This window comes from Diplotaxodon limnothrissa, linkage group LG10 (genome assembly GCF_057381915.1).
Source record: "Diplotaxodon limnothrissa isolate DT_005_m linkage group LG10, D_limnothrissa_male_GT1.1, whole genome shotgun sequence".
NCBI classification, from domain to species: Eukaryota; Metazoa; Chordata; class Actinopteri; order Cichliformes; family Cichlidae; genus Diplotaxodon; species Diplotaxodon limnothrissa.
In genome coordinates, this window is record NC_140605.1 from 29133167 (window position 1) to 29152742 (window position 19576).

Here is a 19576-nt window from a genome sequence, read left to right on the forward strand (position 1 = left end):
GGTGCTCAGAGTGGAGCTGTTACTCCTCCACATGGAAAGGCGCCAGCTGAGGTGGTTCGAGGGTGCTTCTTAGGAGCCTCATAGATGAGGATTTTCAGGCATTTCCAACCCAGAGACAGAGCTAGAACACAGTGGAGAGATTGTGTCTCTCAGCTGGATTGGGAACGTCCCATCAGAAGAGCTGGAGCTGCTTAGATTGCAGCAACTAGGTCTAGGACCTGTATTAGCAGCACAAAATGGATTGAAGTTTGAGTTTATATTGGGACCACATGGGGTGTATGATGATTTCATAGTCGTGTAGCTTGTTGTAGGTCTGCAAACAAACTGGATTTCATAAGTCAAATGTGTGATCATCACCGTTAGCCAAATATTTATCCACAGCACAAATGAAAGCAGTGTGGTGTGATGCTTTACCCGTCTGGGTCCATTATTCTTCAGTTCAAACACGTCCATAGTGTAGTTGACCCTGCGGCCATAGTGGTCAAACTGGACATTACCTGTTAGTCCCTGCAGCCGGACCTGCACACAGAGGGGGACGAAGACATGTACACACCAGGACATGATATAGTTCCACATAAGCAAATATTGTTTTAGTACACAAAACTGTTGGAAGAAAAGTGCAGCAGGCTGTATCAAGGGATGACACTGCATGCTGCATGATTTGAAGAGTCTGGGAGATTTTATTTAATAAGCAGATGTTCACTACTCCTTTGAGCTTATTGTTGATTTAACCAAGCCAGCCAGCTCTGTCTTCTGAGCATCAGCTGAAACACACTTTCAACTGGTTTGAGGGCGTTTAAAGAATAGTTCAATATTTTGGGAAATACGCTTTTCAGAGAGTGAAGCTTTTCTTAATATACTTCTTTGTGCTCTAAGGGGCTCCGCTGTATCTAAAAGTGCAACTGCATGTTGAGGCAACGATCGTGAAGATCAGAGAGCGTCTCCTTTTCAATAACAGACATTCGAGCAGAGGCTCACAGCCACCCGGGCTCTCCATTAAAGGTTTGAACAAAGAGGAAGTAGTGAAAAACCTTTGCCGATTACCTCCACTTATGCTGCGTCTCACCTGTTTTAGAGTGCGCTCCATATCGATGCCCTGGTTCCACGGGGCGGCAGGGTTAGCGAGGCAGTCGCCGGCGTTCCCCCGTCTTGAAATGTCCACCTTTTGCCTGCGCAGGTTCCTGAAGGCCTCGGCCATCACCATCACACCATCGTATGTCAGCGCCGAGGTGTACTGCGAGACGAGAAGGGGCGATCAGAGATGTTATCCTGCGTTCAGGGGTAGGATGACTCCAGGCCTCAAGGGCCGGTGTCCTGCAGATTTTAGATGTGTCCTCAACACATCTGGTAATGAACAAATCATTTGAGTGAGGTGTGTTGACCCAGGGTGATGCCTCAAACTTGCAGGGCACGGGCCCTTGAGGCCTGGAGTTCCCCACCCCTGCTGTATGTGGTCAATGATGGAAAATGTGTCTATAAAAGAACAACTTAACATCGAATAAAAGCTCTTCAGGATGAAGCAGACTGTATTGAAAGGAAATAAAACCCAGCAGGGACAGATGCCGTGGTTTGTAAATTACAGTCTTTGTAGCCCGAGGCGACCCCGCTGCTCTGCCCGTTTTGGGTAGTGCTGGGGGACGCACACCAGGAAAAGGTATGAGGCCAATTAAATACTGATTTAGCTAGACAGGCAAAATGTTCTGCAATATTTGCTGGTCAGATGTTTTTAAAAACAATCTGCGTAAGGTCGCCTCCGAGAGCGTGCTGACTTTCTGCAGGGCCAAGCAGCACGCGGTAACAGCCTGGCTGTTAGAGCGAGGCAGCAGTTTTACTCTGCTCATTATTTTCTAGATATAGAAAAGGAGGAGAGCACATTCCCCACAGTATAAACCTCCCAATTTCCCCTAATCTGTCTTTGACCTGAAGACTCTGCCTCTGCTTCTGATTATTTGGGTCTACAAAAAAAAAAAAAAGAAAAGCACTCGCCTCTCTCTCTCATGAGCAATACATTTCCCTAAAACTCACCTCTGGCAGGGCAGAAAAGTAATTGAGTGAATGAGGAATAGGCAGGAAGACGCAGAGTGGGTGGGTGGGTGAGTGAGGGGGGATAGAAAGGGGAAAAGGAGAGCGTTTTGTCCAGCCGGGAAGCAGTCTGGCATTAATTATCCCGAGTAGCAGGAGTTCATTAACTTTGCCTCCGGCAGGGGGTGAATCCTATTCATTAGCCCACTGCTCACGGTGACATTATGGCTCTCTGCAGAGAGTCTGCTGCACTCCATCCCCCTGTTACTCTTTGACAAGCTGCCCCAAGTAACACACACAAACAATCACGGAGTGGGATAAACTCACTAACAGTCACCGCAGCTATCGGCTTCTTCTCATCTTCATCCTCACTGCGAATGCTGCCAGGAACTTCGTTATTTATTTTTTTTGCAGCTGTGTGCTCACAACCAGACAGACACCAGAACAAATTGAATTCCTTAAGAAATGTTGGTAAGTCAGAGGTCTTTAACCAGGCCAGATGAAGAAAAGTCTACATAATGTTTGCAATCTGAGGTTAGACACTCTTTCTTGGTTTAGAGAAAGAAAATCCTCTGGCCTTACTGAAGATTTAAAGATAATCTGTCTCGGGCATAAAAGACGAGATGTCAGGTTATTCGAGTCCTGACTCGAGTATTTCAATGATTGCCTTTTTAGTTTTTGGAAAACTGTGCATCACAAACAAAGGGTGTAACTCACCAAGAAACCAAAAGCACTGCACGTGTAAACTCAATGACTTACACCTTTTATTACTGTGTATTTTAATCTACACAGGGCCATAATTTACAAAATTAAGATCCTGCTGTATTAATTAAGAAGCCACTGAAACCAGGGGTAGCTCTGACCGAGAAAACATACGTAAACAGCAGAAACATGTGAAACAGAAGCTTTTTGTCTCCAGCTGAAATTATACCCTGCATAGTAAATCTTTCCAACTCTGATTATTTACAAAATGAACATATTGTTTTATTCAACAAGACCTGAAACTGGTGTTTGGGAACATAAAATCATGAGGAAATGGTTTAATGTCGTTATTATGCTAACAGTAATGTCACTTTCTCATAGATTTCTATGCAATCGCACTTCTTTCTGTCACTGGAGAAGTCGCCCCCTACTGGCAATAACAAAATAAAATTGCAGGTTTTCGCTTGAAGTTTTTACAGGACCCTCTGCAGACTGCAGTCCCATAAAAACTAAACACATCCCATGACTCAGCAGGTTGTAGTAACTTAATAACTTAAAGTCATTATTTTCTTGATGACTCTATTTCTGATAGATGGTCTTACATTTGAATCTAGAATACTAGAGGAGTTCATGTTGCAGTGCAAGGTGCCCCAGTCCTGTGACTGCAAAACAAAATCAAGACATCAGCCCTCTACCAACATGTGATGGTATGAGGTGTTGTCCTGTGTACTGTGATTAAATATCTCCATTTTGGTCTCACGTGTCCATTGTTCTGGACTTCTCGTGGTTTGTCAGATGCAACTTTGAAAACCTTTGCTGCCGTTGTCTTTTTAGAGAAAAGAAACTTTCTCCTGATATCCCTTCCAAACTAGCCACACTTGTTCAGTCTTGGCTCTAATTGTGCTTTCATGAACTTGAACATTTGATATGCTAACTGAGGTCTGCAGAGTCTGAGATGTAGCTCTTTTTCCCCTCCTTTCTTTTATTGAGCATTGCACAGTCTGACCTTGGGCTGAATTTGATGGAATCACCACTCTTGGGAAGATTTTGGCATCTGAATGCTTCATACCAGCAAAGTGGCAAAATGTCTGCTTTTATAGATCCGGTCATATTTGCTGATGATCAGTTCATCAAGAGACTTTCATTAAGAGCATTTGCTACTTACACTTTTAATTGCTATGGAAGCAGTAAGCCTGTACTTAGTTTTTCACTGGGCTGTATAAAATCCTATCTGGATCTTTTTGCCTATAAATCTGCAATTTCAAGCTCTGGAGTTATCATTTTGATATCCAATCACAATGCAGGAAGACCTGAGAAAATCACATGGGTTAAAAACAGAAGAAACAAATACTATCATCTAGCAATGATATCTGTTTCTGGCATTATCATTTTATGAAAAAGAAGCAACATCATGTCTTTTGTCCTGCCTCCTCCCCCAACCGGTTACAGTAGATTGCTGCTCCTCCCCCAGTCTGGTTCTGCCGGAGGTTTCTTCCTGTTAAAAGGGAGTTTTTCCTTGCCACTGTCACCGAGTGGTTGCTCATAGGGGATTTCCTGTGTTTTATTGTAGGGTCTTTACCTTACAATATAAAGAATATAAATGAACTGAACTGAAATTGAACTAGTGACTATGATTTAATGCATTTATAAAAAAGCATACCATCAGATTTATATTCAGATTCCTCCTAATAAACCAAAACAGCAGCTTCACTGAGAGATACGGAGTAAGTTAATGCACTGAAAGGCTGTTTGTGTTTGCCGCTGCAGGTTAAAATAAGACTGTGTATTAATGCCAGGCGTAAATGAGGTATAACATCTCCAGTGTTGTCCTTGTCATGCCAAGCTCACTGTAATACACTGAATAAGAATATCCCATTTACTACCTGACGACTCCTGGAACTTTTAAACGCCAAGTCTTACATCTGTCTTTGCAAAGTGAGTAAACATGCCAGGAGGAGGCCTAACTCACTGTCCTGTTAATATATTAGCAGAAAGAAGGGCTAGCTATGACTCAGGCTGTGGACAACTTAGTGGGGAGCAGAGTAATTTAGGCTGAGTGGATTTCCAGGAGAGAGAGCAATTTATCAAGAAACTGAGTGGGGGAAAACACAAAGACACACACACACTCACACAGATATCACAAACACACACACATTTTGTCATGTGAGATCGCCCTGTGGTGTAAACTTTTAATTTGAACCACCCCAATCCATCAGATACGCACACGCTACACGCACACTAGCGTCTTGACTCACACCACTTCCACTCCACTGCATCTGGTTTTTAAAATAGAAATCTTTGTTGGACACTCGGATCTGCTCGAGGGGGGAGGTTCGCTAACCGTCATGGCGTGATGCCTTCTTGCCCCAGTGCTATTCGCAATCTGTGTGACTGAAAAGGATTTAAAGTGGGTCAGTCTGTCACGTCGCTGCTCGGCAGCAGTGGAAGAGGCAGGAGGAGCGTTATCGATATTTTTTGTGGGTTTTTTTGATGCCAAACATGATAACACACATTCATATTTTTCATCTTACATGGCAGCATCCTTAAATACATTCTCTTTATTTTGTTTTTCGGCTTTCAACTACCCCAGCAGGATTCTTTAAGGAAAATGGTTTTGCATGTTTCAGTCCATTACCTACAAATAGCACGCACACTATTGTTCATATACAGGACATCTGTTTTTAGATACATTTCCCACCCTCCAGGGCCCAAATGCATAAAACTCTCTCTCAGATTTATCACCACAGTTCTCACAAAGGCAGAAATGTGCACAAAGCTTTTCCATCATATTTGTAAACTTTTAGAAGCTCATTCTAAGATTTAACCACAGATGGAATTAAACAGCCCCTTATTTGCACCACAAATTATGAAATGCCAGTGACAAGAACTGAAAAAGAAGAAGCGCATCATTTTGTCATCATTTAAAAGGTATGTCCTTAAAGGCATTCTCTGGGGGAGTGGACATTGGTTGAGATCTCAGTTCAGAAATCAGACACACACACAAAAAAACTGAAGTAAAAAGGAGAACTAACGCTATCAGCACAAGCAGCGGGACCCATACAGTTACAGATAATGATAATAACAATAACAAGACAAAGTAGAGAAGACGAGGACAAAATTAAGTACACACTAAGTCATTTGTAGTAACATTTGTGAATGGGTGTTATGTAACACCTTTCCACTTAACCGAGCACTCAGGGTGCTTTCTACCACACACATTCACACGTACAGTGCTTCCTTATCGCTGCTTAAGCACTTTCTAACATTCATGCACGCACTCGGGAGCAAGTCCGGGTTTATATCTTTCCCAAGGATATGACTGGAGGAGTCCAGGGGTAAAAATTGATATGGCATAGTATTAAAATATTATGAAAGGGACACCAGCACTTAACATCTAACTTTATTATAGAAGAATGAAGTGAATGGTTTCAAATAACCCTTAAATACACAAGCAGTCTTTTTTTGGAGCATTTTCTTATTTATCTTTTGACCTGGAAATTAGTGGATTTATCAAATTTCACTAATCCACTGGATAAGCTGAGACTGTTTACTTGAATTTATTGGCATTGATGTTTGCAACTAAACACTTAATTATAATAATAACAAGCTGACCATATTAAAAAAAAGAGCAGTATGCTATGTACAGCCCGCTGTCCATCTCATAATATGCTACACAAGCAGTGCTGATGTTGCTAAACGCTTTGCTTTAATATCAAAGGATCTCTACATCTTCTGTACTTTGCAGTGAAATTTTCACTTCACAAATTATGGGGACAGCAGATTGTACAGGATTTGGATCAAATCACTAGAGGTCTGCAGGTAAAACTAGTTGTGCTGTGGGGCTTAAGACAAAGGCTTGTGTTGTACTTCTGCTCTGATTCTGACATGACTCACCTTGGGCGGGGCGTCCGAGCCCGGGTACTCCCTCTGATCCAGTTTATTCCAGCGCTGCATCAGTTTGATGACCATTGGGTTGCTGAAGTCGACCAGCTGGAAGCCCGTCACGTTTGCGCCGCCATGCATGAAGCGTTCCAGGTTGATGTCTTTAAAACCCTTGAGGGACAAGAAGGGGAAAGAGCGGTCACGTCCAGTCACAGATCCATCAGTGGCAGACAGAAACAAGCATGTGGCAGGAAGGACGATGAGGGCAGAGGTATTGCACTTAACAAGTGGAATATCAAAGCCGGTAACTACCAACTGACTGCCACTCGTAAACATCAGATTGAATTTATTTACTGCACTCTTCAGCGTCTATAAGAGAGTGCCACATATCACAGCAGCAGCACTGGAGGCAGTGAGTGAGGAAGACGTGGTGAGCTGTGCTGAATCTCACAAGACTGTGATCACAGTCATTATAAATGTCTCTTAAAGCAGGGAGTGGATAAAGTCTTTGATCCTGTAGTATACTGCCATCATACAAAATATCTTCAGGTTCTTCTGGTTCACATCGTGTAACAAATGAGGAAAAGTGTAACTAATAAAGTTGATGTTTGAACAGTTTTCCAAAGCTAAAAGTGATATTTTCTTGTTGAAAGATTCTCCCAGGCGATAGTCACATCCCACATGTGATTTTTTAAAGTAGTTTCTTATAAATGTAATCGGCCCTCATGCATCTTTTCTCATCTGCAGACTTTCAGTCTACAAGACTGGGAAACCTTAGTCGTTCATACATACTGGATTAAAGTCATGAAGCCCAACTGAATATGCCATAATGCTCCATATTAAAAACAGTCTAGTTTCACAGATTAATGCCCAAAGGGGAGGTTTTGTGTTATTTGCTTTGTGTGACTTTTATTGAAGCCACTTATGTTTCGTGGGGTTTGGCCATTTGCAAAACAAAAAAAGATATATTTTAGTAAAAAATGAGTAAAAAAGATCACAGATTATTTTAATGATTTTCTTTTGGAGGTTTTTGCCAAATCTGTATGGGAGGGTTAGCAGGGAAAACCCTGTTATTGCCACAATTAGTCTCACATTTGTAAATATATTTTAACAGCGGGAGCGGTCTAGCACTACAGAAGCAAAAAATCCTACTGTTATCAGTTTTAACATCTGCTCCTTGAGCAAGGTCTTCAAATTTAACCACACACAGTCTTGAGATCAGCACCACACGGACTTAAATTACAACGAGCTGGCAGTCAGCAGCATGAGAAAGCAAGCCACAGATGGAGTGAAACAAATACGAAGGACAAAGAGAGACGCAAACAAACAAGGACCCTGACAGGAAGTGTCCGTCCCTCACCAGATTGGCCATGATGTAATGGTAGCCTTTGATGTGTTTCCCGACGCTGACAATCTGCAAGAAGGCAGAGCAGAGCTCATCGTTAATCTGACTGGATTACAGCATAACAAAGCTTAATTACATTAAATGAGCATGTGACAGGTGAGTGCATGGGCGTTGACACCGTGGGTCCATCGGGTTTGACACTCAGACGATTGAACATCTAAACGAATGAACGGGCGGTCACGTCAGTATGTAAACACTCCACACTTCGAGGGACGTGACAGATCTTCTCAACGCTCTCACTCAACATGCAAACAACCACACAGCTGCATCGTGGTGATAAAAACTCATCTTGAAAGCTGACATCTGCTGGGAAATCCCACTGGACATCCAGGTAATAAGGGCGTGAATCAAGGAGAAAAAAGTGCTTTGAATCCCGGAGAAAAACCGGGATCAGTATCAGGTCCCCGGCAGCTTAACTGCTGTCAAGACCCGAGCATCAGTTTGAACGCTCTCAGCTCCAATATTCAAGATTACTCTTAAAAAAGCCATGATTACATCACAACAAAGACCTGTCCATATATTTATAAATGGCTTTCCCACAAATTATTTTCTCAGAAGAAAGAAGTTTCAATTAAAAAAATTCACCAAGGATTAGCAATAAAGACGGTTTTCTTCATCCTCCTTCACTTCTTGAGTCTCTAAGTGGAAACACAAGTCTTTAAAAGAGAAATAAAGAGAGTAAATTTACCTCAAAGGAAAACAGTTAAACAGTTTCACAAGTAGGGATGCATTAAACTGATGTCCAGGTCAGATATCAGTCATCGGTGATTCATAAAGCTGGCTCATGTGACGGCAGGATGATTTATGGGGCTCACGTCTGTGTAGGTTCACAGTCATCCAGGACACGGTCGTCCTAGGAGCTTGAAAAGAAGGTGACTTTGACGAGAAGTGAAACCTCTTCAACAAACTTAAAGAAGTCCACTCGCCTTCTGTGCAAGCTCCAAAGACTTTGGGGCTGATCTATGTAATTTAGTATACTGGTTGCTAATGGTGGAGCTAACATACCATGGAGAAAGCCGACAGCATAGGATGAGTAATGGGGTAGTAGGTATGAGGTATTTCACACCTGCTAGACTGAGAGCAGGTGTGAAATTATTTATATCTTTGCAGCTAGTTTTTAGCCACAAACTGTGGTCTGGTAAGCTGGAGCAAGAGGTTTCTTATTTTTATCCCTTCATCTTCTACTTCTTATGTGGCTGTAGTTGGGAAGGGGGAGGAGCCTAGCCTGAGATGGCCATATCCCCCTCTCCCCAAACACCCCTGTAGGTCCGCTGAGAGGACACAGACATGCCTAAAACGTGTAACCTAGATTTTGTTCAATATCTGGCATCTTGTCAGTTGTTGCGGCTCCTTTCAATATGCCACTAAAGTTGAGCCCAGGCGCTCTTCAGAGGAAGCACATTTGTGCCATGACATGTGACTATAGGTGAGAGTATTCTATATTTTATATAGAATATATTTTCATTTCTTATATTTTGAAGAAAGGCAGGGTTACATCACCCCCACAACCCTGAACATGGATGGACGGATGGACAAGTTATTTAAATCTTAGACTTAAATACTAAGTCTTACAGTAATGTTAATTAACTCCTGATGTCAGATCTATACTTCTATCAGCAGACAGCAAAGCAAAGGTACTGCATCAGTGCACCCCCATTTACAAGCACAAACCTAATGCAGGTTGGCTAATTTAACAATCACATACATCTAAACTCAATCACATCTGCTCTTTTACACAGTGTTATAAATTGCTGTTATCATATAGTACATGTTTATGCAGATGCTACAAGAGTTACAGAATAAACTCTGACTGTTGTTGTTAGAGGGACTCGCTGCTGGAGAATTGGAAGCAAACTGGACAGTAATGATATGAAGGAAGACGAGTGTTTGCTGTTCCCTCACACTCTGCATCACTGATGGCTTTTAAAGCCTCTTCTGGCACTGAGGCCGTCACTAATGACACCACGAGAGCGACCGATGTTTGGCTCATGTCTCACAGAGTAGACTTTCGTATAATTTTCATCATTTATCGAATAAAGGCTGCTGCTGCCACACACTGAAGAAACGCTGAATATTGAAGTTATTTCCTTTTTGCCCACATCTGTATATGAAATGTTCTGCTGGACATTTATTGCTGACTGAGGATCCAAGAAGTCAGTGCAGGACTGTCTTTACAAATTTTAATTTAGTTATATTTTTCTCATTTTCCCTAACACTCCACACGAGGGGAAAAAATTCATGTAATTGACTCAAATTGAACTTTTAATGGCTTATTTAATGCTTAAAAAAGTTCACTGACTGCCTTCTTAGCAGAATTAGCTGTATTGACACTCTCCATGTACATAACAGAACAGACAACAGACACAAACAACATGTATAACATATTTATGTTTTGTAATTAATTAACCTCCTAAGACCCAAACTCTTCCATGGCATGCATTTTTAATTTCTCTTTGATATTTGGGCTGTTTGGGACCTGATGAATGTAAAAACAAAGAATCACCAGATTTTTTTTTTTTACCCTCGTAAGTGGATATCAGGCCCTTGTGGAGCTAAATTTGGTATTTTGGTCTAGACAACCCAAAATGTGATGTCCACATATGTAGACGCAAGGTCCTAGGAGGTGTTGGGATAAATTATGGAATAAAAACTAGTTAATATATATACATGAAGAGTGACTATAAATCCATATATAAATGTTATATAGATAGATATGCAATAAAACAAAACTGTATATCAACATGGTTTAATGCTAAAAGTAACAAAATTCAGGACAAAGGTGCACCCTGTTGGCTATGTTATAGTGTTAAAGTGCCTGACTGTTTACTCAAACGACAGACCAGCATTTTTTCAAATGGCCAGCAGGGGGCGACTCCAGCTGGTTGAAAAAGGAAACCTGACTGCACAATCGTTTCTCGCTTAATTGGTGCTCTCAGGAAATATTTTCTTGATGTTATTGTTGCTTCACATTGTTTCACATCTCCTTTAATACAGCAGGATGTTCATTTTGGAAACTGTGGTCCCATTTAGAGGGAAACTGAGACGAAAGCAGGATAAGCTTAATGTATGGCTACCTTGAGGTGGACAAATCCGCACAATATATTTAGGCTTTATTTTTACCTATAAAAACAAAAGACGACTAAATGTGTTTTACTTTCTAAAAAATCAAAACACAGCGTTTATAAATTCTGACCAATCACAACAGCCCAATTCAGATTGGCCAATGCCTGTTAGGAGGAAGTCACTCAATGCAACCAATGCATTTTTTACTGAAAGAAGAAAACTCCAAAAGAACAATGGACAAAATTCTGCTTGTTTTATTTTTCGTTATTACTTTTTAAAACACTTTAAGCTAACTGTAGCTGTATTCCTCTGTTTATTTTCCAGCTATTGCACAAGCTGTACAGCTCATCTTGCAAATCAGCAACACCCCCGTCTGCAAATGAAGCAGGTTTGTGTTCCTAGATTTCATGTTCTGATAGTCAAAGTAACATCTGAAAGCTGTGATACACCGAGAACTGACCGTGCTGGCGATAAGCAGCTAATGAGGTCTAATTATGTATTCAAGTCCTCATTCTGGATCTGGATATTTTAGTAAGCTATAAATGGGAGGACAGCTGGAATGAACACAGGCTAAAATAGATGTTAATGTCTCTGTCAGTAATTCTGACCACTTCTACACAAAAACAGTGCATCATTCCAAAAGCTCTCAATCTGACAGAACATATCACGTCTGCTCTGGGAGACGACCTGTGCGCTGACATCAAGCAAAGATGGAGCGGGATGTCTGCCTCTCTGTGGGGGCAAAGAGGCACACAAACACTCGTGCATCTGCAGAGTAAATTGTTAGAACTATGACAGATGTCAGGAGTGGAGAGCTCCTGAATAATTGAACAATTACACAGACACCAGTTGCCCCTGGGAAAGATGGAGGGATGAAGGTATGAAGATGAGCAGAAGGAGGAGGAGGAAGAGGAAGGTGCACATCATATTCTGAGTGTGCTTTTGCCAACTAACACCACTGGAGATCAGGACAGACTGTTCTTACATTCAAAACTTTCTAATTAGCACATCCGCACTCAAAAACAAAACGAGCAAATACTGAAGGCTTGCTTGTTTTCTTTGTTTCTGACCTCCAGTTTTGACCGACTTCATTGTGTGACTACAAAAAGCTTTGGATTTTAAGCTGCATAGAAAATGCATCAAAAGGTATGTTGATGCATGCTCAATCATCCAGGTAAGTAAATTCAAAAGTTTGTTTCTTATCTTTTGGACGTAGCGTTTTCATTGGGAGGAACGCTGGTTTGCGTGGGGAGTCAAGAAATCCATTTATGTGAAAAGGGAAAGACCATCTCTGAATCGAGGAGGGGGCCTGAGGGTACATCTTTCACCATCTTACAATCCTGTGATTGCAGCCATTCCCCAACTCTGTGAATGGTACTCATGGCCATTGATCAGTGGGCTTTGATCAGTGGTTGTTGATCAGTGGTCATGAGAATTTGCATATTAATGATCAAGGAACTGACCTGACACCCCATTGTTCCTTCAGTGGGCTGATTTCAGTCATTATGCAAATGTACTGTTTATAAGATTGGGGAAACCTGCAGTCAGCTGAGACTGAAGAAGTCACCTGGATGAGTGACGAAATGTCCAGATGAACAGAAGTTGTAGATGGATTAATGGTATAGGTAAAAATACAGTTTTTTTTCAGTGGTCTGGCAGTACATTGGAAAAAATGCTCTAAGTGAAACATACACTTAAACCAATATAGTTTCTATGCCTGTCTGCAAACCAAAGAGCCTAAGACCACCAAAATTTAAAGGAACCTGCAAAGTACCTGCAAAAAACAGATATGAATGCTTGTTTTGATTGTATCAGACGTGTTCAGCCTTAGGTAGTGCAACACAAACTCCGTGCAGCGGCATATGAGAGAGAGAGAGAGATATCTCTAAAACATGTCGGGACTCATCAAAGCTGCAAACAAGATCAAGTATAACTAACTGCATTGTTCATTTTTAAACCGCGCCAATGTAATATTGCTAAAACTTAAACAAGGCCTAGTGCCATCTTTCATCAGTGTGAAGTCTGTGAGACGGGCTGGTGAGCTCAGGCTGCAAAACACAGAATCAGATGAGAAAGAGAGAAAACATTTTTTTCCCCTTATATGCCCCGAGGGAAAACTTTCATATAATTCATGAATGTGTTTTGGAGGCTAGGACCCAGTTCTTGCTTTACATCCATGGGAAACTGTGATTGATGTTTTAAAAGCCTGGGTTAGAATTTTACCATTTGCCTTCATTTCTCTTCCAAATAAGTCTGGCTAACTTGGGGGTTTGTTGACAATCTGTCTGTGAGTCTGACTGTTTGCATTTCTTGCCTCATTGGACTTTATTTTGTCAGGACGTTGAATGTGCCGATATTTGCAATGATTCATAACAGGATCCTGTAAAAACCACAATCAGACCAAGGTATTATCACTTAAAAAGGACATCTTGGGAAAACATCCAGCTCCACAACTTAATTTTTGGCCTCTGGAGCAGTTCTGCATAATTGAAGGTTCAAAAATAATCTGCATTTATCTGACATGAGCCGTTTTAGCTCCTCCCCCTGTTAGAGGCAATCACCTTTCTTCTGATTGGCTGCACCTTGCATATAGAAAATTTGGACATCATGTGGGTGGAGCTTCTGTGCTTAGATAGATGTATATCCCTGAGATGACCAACAGTGTGGAACAATGTTTATAGCAGTCAGAAGCCCGAGCTTTTGTTTTACAGTGATTACTAGAACATAAAATGGCCTTATTATTTGCAGTTGTTGCTGTGTTTAGGATGAACATACCCGGTTGTAACAGGATGTATATAATGGAAAATGAGGAAAAGCATAATAGGTCAACTATTTTTATTATTTCTTAAAGTACTATTAGAGGAAATGACTACAAAAACACATAACTTCAGTGCAATCCATGTTTAGAAGATGACATATTGAAGCAATTGTAAATTTCCCTGTTTAGAAAACCCCCCATATGTTTCATTTAAGGGTTAGATTTGTTAAGCGGGCACGTGAGCATGATTTAAATACAAATACGCAGCCAGTTAATTTCAGTAATAACTGGAAAATCCACCAACGAGCAGCACAAATTAGTAGCTCAAAAATGAGAAGCTGTGATGAAGGAGCAAGTAATGTATGAATAAAAATAATACAGAGTAAACAGAGGTTGATGTGTGGGTTTCTCTCTGAAAAAAGTGTGGCAGCTAAGCTGAACTGTGGCTGAGGTCCTGAGGACTGAGACTCAGGTGGAGCGCAGAGTTATTCCAGAGGACAGCTGCATCTGTGAATACCATCAGACCCCAAGCTGTGCACACGTTAATAAAGATGCTATTATTGAGCTACACTAACACAGTCCTGCTAAAACCCTTTATCTTGAGAGACATTTCAATTAATTTGTAAAGGATCTGATACCAAAAAGAAGTAAAACATTGCTTGATGTTCGTACACTGCTGGAAATAGCTGTGCACAAACCATGCATGAGGTTTCATTGATTCAACTTCAACATTTGCTGATTCTCCACAGGTAAAAAGGACAAAGATGACCGATAAATTGTGGTCTGCTAAAACAAAGAACAACCAAATGCTGATGCCAAAAGCTTACATCACCTGTTCCATCATGTTCTGCAGTCTCTCAGCTTCCACGTCGATGACAAACTTCTTCTCCTGTCGCCGGTCCAGGTCCTCCAGCAGTCTCCGGTAGTTGGCATCGTTGAAGTTTTCCACGCAGATGGCGCTGACTTGCCAGTTGTTTTGTCCTGCTTTCTCCATGATGGCCTGCAGGATGGCGTACCCTGATGTAGTCAGACACACAGGACAAAAATCATCAAACATGGAAGGAAGACGTTCAGGTAAACTCTGTTCATGAATTTCACAAACCCATTACTCTAGTTTTGTTAAAGACACTGTTAAAACAAGCAGCCAACATGCAGTTTTTCAAATAAATTCAGTGAGTAATTAGTTAGTGTGTAGTTTTTGTCTGTTAAAGATTACCCACTAAAAATCATCCTTATCATACATGGTCATCGTACCAATTCTATCTTTCATGTGGTTTTTTTGTAACCAGAATAACTCAACTCAGCTGAAATCATTACATAGTGCAGAGAGAAAGAAAGAGACATTTTTTTCTGGATGGGAGCGGAGATGCATTTTGTCCTGTTTATCTCAAACACAAGCTGAGTGATATCAATAAAGTTTTGTGTTCATAAAGTTCAGCCACAGGCCAGATAACATTTATGTGTTTGTGTGAATTTGGATAAAAGGCTTAAAGCTGCCGTGGATTTTCCTCACAATCAGACACATTATGTTGTTATTCAGTATTTATCACCCAAACACACTGTGTGTCTCCTAGAGGCCTCACAATGTGTTGAATGCATTTTCTTCCCCATGAAGCGTTTGTAAAACTAGATTTTAAATATTTAAGAACCTGCATTTGAAAAGCGAGAGCTCTCCTCTGCCTTTTCTGGGTCTATGTTATTTTTTATTGCCTGTTGGTTTTAAAAGCACAAAACTTAGTGACAAAGGAACTCGGTCAAAAACACTTTCCTTATCTGCTCGGGAGCTACTACAGTTGGTTGACTAAGCAAGAAAACACTTGCTTACACTTGCGTGAGGCTGCAAAAGCATTGTGTCAAATCCACAATAAGACAAACTGTCTACAAGTGGAAGAAATTCAAAGCTGCCTCTTCTTTCTTTAAGCGTGAGTATCCTGCAGAGATCATACCGAGGGCACAACATGTAATTTTGAAAGACACGAGAAAGAATCCACACCTAACAGGAAAGTTTGTCCAGAAATCGCATATAACACATGTGCTCATGTGTAAAAGCACGAAAGACTCTAAAGACAAAAAAAACAAAACAGCTGGATAAACGGACTGGAAAAATCCACAGGATGGTGAAGAAAATTCATTTGTTTAAAACAATCATGTCAACATCCTGACCCTGAGGCCAGCTGAGATGCTAAGGTGTTCAGTCAAGACATCCTCAAAACACTGAACTGAAACAGCTCTGCAGGAGAACTTTTCCAAGATTCCTCCTCACAGCTGTGAACATCGGAGCGTTTACACAGGAAAATGTCTCGTGTTGTTGCTGCTGCTGAAACAGATTTGACAAGTTGCTTAGCTCACCGTTTTCAGCCTGTACTGTGATTGATTGCTCAGCATGTTCAATAAAGACACGACAAGTATTCATATTTGTTTAGTGAAATGCAGTGTTTTTTCGGCCCAGGCATATTAATGGGTGCCCATGTTTGTCTGGTGGCTCAGATTAAATTTTTTATTAGTTGAAGACAGACAAACACAGTTTGGGTAAGGGACCACATGTAGTCCAGTTTGATCTCAATTTGATCTAAAATTACTGCAAAACGTATTTAAAAAACATTGCTCAGTATCTTTTTCTTTTTTTTTGAAAGTTTGAAAAAGTAAACTTTATTGCAGGGCTAACACAGTGAGACAGACAACCATTCTCACTCACACAGATACAAATTAACCTAAAGTGTGTCTTTGGACTCTGGCAGGAAGCTGGAGAACCAGCAGAAGCCATGCAGGCACAGAGAACACTCACAGAAAGGCCCGAGCCAGCCCGTGGATTCAAATGCAGACTGCGAGGCGATGGTGTTAACCAACCATACAGTAGTCCTTCTCCTGCAGCACGTCACACGAGGCTGCAGAGCCGTCACCAGCCACAGTACAAGAAGGTGGAGTTGGAGCGCATCCGCAGGATGACAGAGCAACAGGAGAGCACCTCTATTATTTCATTTCAGACATAATTCCATTGGGGTTTACAACCTTTTTCTTGCAGAGTTTAATAACTCTGTATTGCTACAGTAACAGTCAGTGCTCCCTGAATGTGTTTTAATTATAGTCCTGAGTATGTTTTCTGAATAAACTGAAGTGGATTTCTTCCAATCCACAATATGGTATGTTGAAGCACATGATGCGATAAAACATATTGTCCATAATTGCTGGTTTGAAACACAAACCGGCTTTTTGCTGGCTCGACGTCGCTGGCAAGACAACCGCTTTCCCATGGAAAAGAAACTCTTGTGAAGCTTTTATCCTTTTCCAGCCAGATCCTGGCTTTTGGTCCCGTCAGTCTCTCTGAGTTGGATGCAACACGAGACTCTGGAGGAGGAGACCATCGTTGTCACGTTTGTGTATGGAGAAGATGAGTGTCAGAGAGGAAACTAGGGAGCTGTGAGGGCGGCTGTTCTCCAGCAGGAACAGATGTCCCCCTTAAACGGACCCTCCTGGTGGCCATCACAATCTGGCAACCCGTCTCCCTTTGCTCCCAATTAGTGGATTAACCTGTGCTCTGGCAACCCAGCTCCCTCTCCACCTTCTCCATCCCCTCCCCAGCCCCTTGCTCCCCATTAGAGGGTTGCCTGTGCCAGGAGGGACTGCTGGTTGAGGCAACACACAGTCACACACACACAGACACATCGTGTCAGTATTTCCCCAGTAATTCCTACGGGAAGAACTGGTTCATGACAATTTGGCTGTTGGTGAGTCCGACCCCACACTGAAGTGACTTTGTTCTCAATTTTAACAGGACAAAATTGGAACCAGGAAACTCAGAACGTGGTTCGATTCCTGGCTCAGCCCATCAAAGTGTCGATCGTGGAATATCTGGGAGGGAAGAAGTTTCATGATGTGAATCGATTCGATGCTGTGGTGTCGTCCTGTTGCAGCACCACACTTGAATTCAGTGAGCTCTTTAAAACGTATAGGGCAGGTGCTGGAGTTTATACAACTGTGGCAATACACCTGAAAAGGTGTGGCCCAATAATTTTGTCCATATAAGTAGTATAGACAGTAGCTCTTGACTGACTTACATACTTTGAACTACCCTTGAGGTGGAATAACCAACTGTATTTTTAGTGTCAATATTCTGAGGAAGTTTCCTTAACATTTCCTTTGTGGTAAACGTGCCTACCTGCAGACAGAGAGCAGCTGACAAATACACATAATAGAAAGGACAGAGTGCGGAGGGCGGGAAGCCACAGAGGAGGCCAAAATCATTCCCTGTGGTAGCTGCAGCTACTACACAGCTATTGACCGAAGCTGTTTGAGCTAAGCTCTCCGCCAATGTGTTCCTGTCAGTGTGTTTGTCGGGTTCTGAAACAATAGTTTGTCATCGCAGTGGTGTGCTCCTATCAGGAGAAATCCTTTTCGTCAGGATTACCATCATATTTTTTCTTTCGAATCCTGCAGTTTGCTGTCTCCAATTACAGTTATCGCTGCTAGATATGTCAAGGTTTTCCCAGCAAATACACAGTTTAGAAAAAAGGCAGTTTGTACCTGCAAATTTGCACTCACAGAGTGCTGCAGGAGTCATTGCTAAAGCCTTTAAATGAGTTATCATTTTTGCAATTCCATCCTGAAATACGGATAAGGGTAACAAGCTTTAGACCTTCTCATATTTTGTTCGACAACGTTTTTCTCCAACTCACACATTTTTTTAAGTGTACGTGCTAATAACTGACAGTCACAGACAGTGGTTCAGTTCATTTATAATTATAAAAGCTGTAGATTTTTGTGGAACACTCCACCTCCTCGTCCAAATGTGGTCTCTTCTTGCTCTAAAGAAAACAGCATGGCTGTATCCAAGATGCTAATATTGAAGTACAAAATTCAGAGTCTGGAAAGACTGAAATAACTGTCTAGACTGATTATTTCACAGTCTCTGGTCACAGCCTAATACAGGTGAGCACCTACGCTTGCTTTTATGAGCAGATGTTTTTGTACAATTAGTCTGAATAATGCAAAAGTGAAACGTTAGAGCTCAGTTCACTGTAACTGACAGAATGTCAGTTGATAAACTCTTTTAAAATTCAGTTAATTTTCCTTCCCTAGCAGGTGGATGTAAAGATAGGTATGTGTGGATATTTATTTTCCATGTTTCATACATGGAAGGATATCGATGTTGGAAACAAAGATAAGATAGCTTGAGTGTGCTCCATCTAGTGGCCAAAATGCAGGTGATGCTACCTGGAAGGTGACGCTGGAGCAGGAAGACACAGACTTTGACCTCACATCCTGTGGTCTAGGCCTCTACAGGCACTGCTTTTGACTTTAGATAATCCTTAGTTAATCTACCCAATCCTTAATTTCAGTTTAGTTTGAATTCCTGGAAACTCTATGTGTTTATTTTTTAGAATGCATGCTGGTCATCCCAGCAACGTCTTCTGCTCTGTGGACCTTGGATTAGATGTGAAGCATCAGATGTTTGCTGTTAAGGGCATTAACCACTGTAATTTATACTGGACTAATCCATTATTGAATATTGGTCCAGTATCAGTGGATATGCAAATCAAGGGAAGACGTTCATTAGATGTCAGCAGATTCTAAATCTACACATTATAAAGACTGCTTTGACAATATGAACTCTTTTCATGTCATTATGGACATTGGTTGTGACTTTGTTCTAACTCCATGTTTTTGTCAACTAACCCCAACAAGTTGAGCTGTTCTCCAGCCTTGCGAACACTCGCTATGTTGAAGGTTTCAAAATGAAGATGACA

General features: G+C 41.4%; 1 protein-coding gene across 2 annotated transcripts in view; it reads right to left on the reverse strand.

The window, feature by feature from the left end:
- Positions 1 to 19576, reverse strand: part of LOC146624688 (glutamate receptor 4) — a 162031-nt gene that overhangs the window by 52248 nt on the left and 90207 nt on the right. For both annotated transcript variants that reach the window (XM_085364695.1, XM_085364694.1), the window contains exons 4-8: positions 14665 to 14849; positions 7967 to 8020; positions 6619 to 6777; positions 1067 to 1234; positions 415 to 519 (exon numbers count right to left, since the gene is read on the reverse strand). In XM_085364695.1, coding sequence (XP_085220821.1) covers positions 415 to 519; positions 1067 to 1234; positions 6619 to 6777; positions 7967 to 8020; positions 14665 to 14849 — 671 coding nt within the window. The remainder of the gene's footprint in view (positions 1 to 414; positions 520 to 1066; positions 1235 to 6618; positions 6778 to 7966; positions 8021 to 14664; positions 14850 to 19576) is intronic.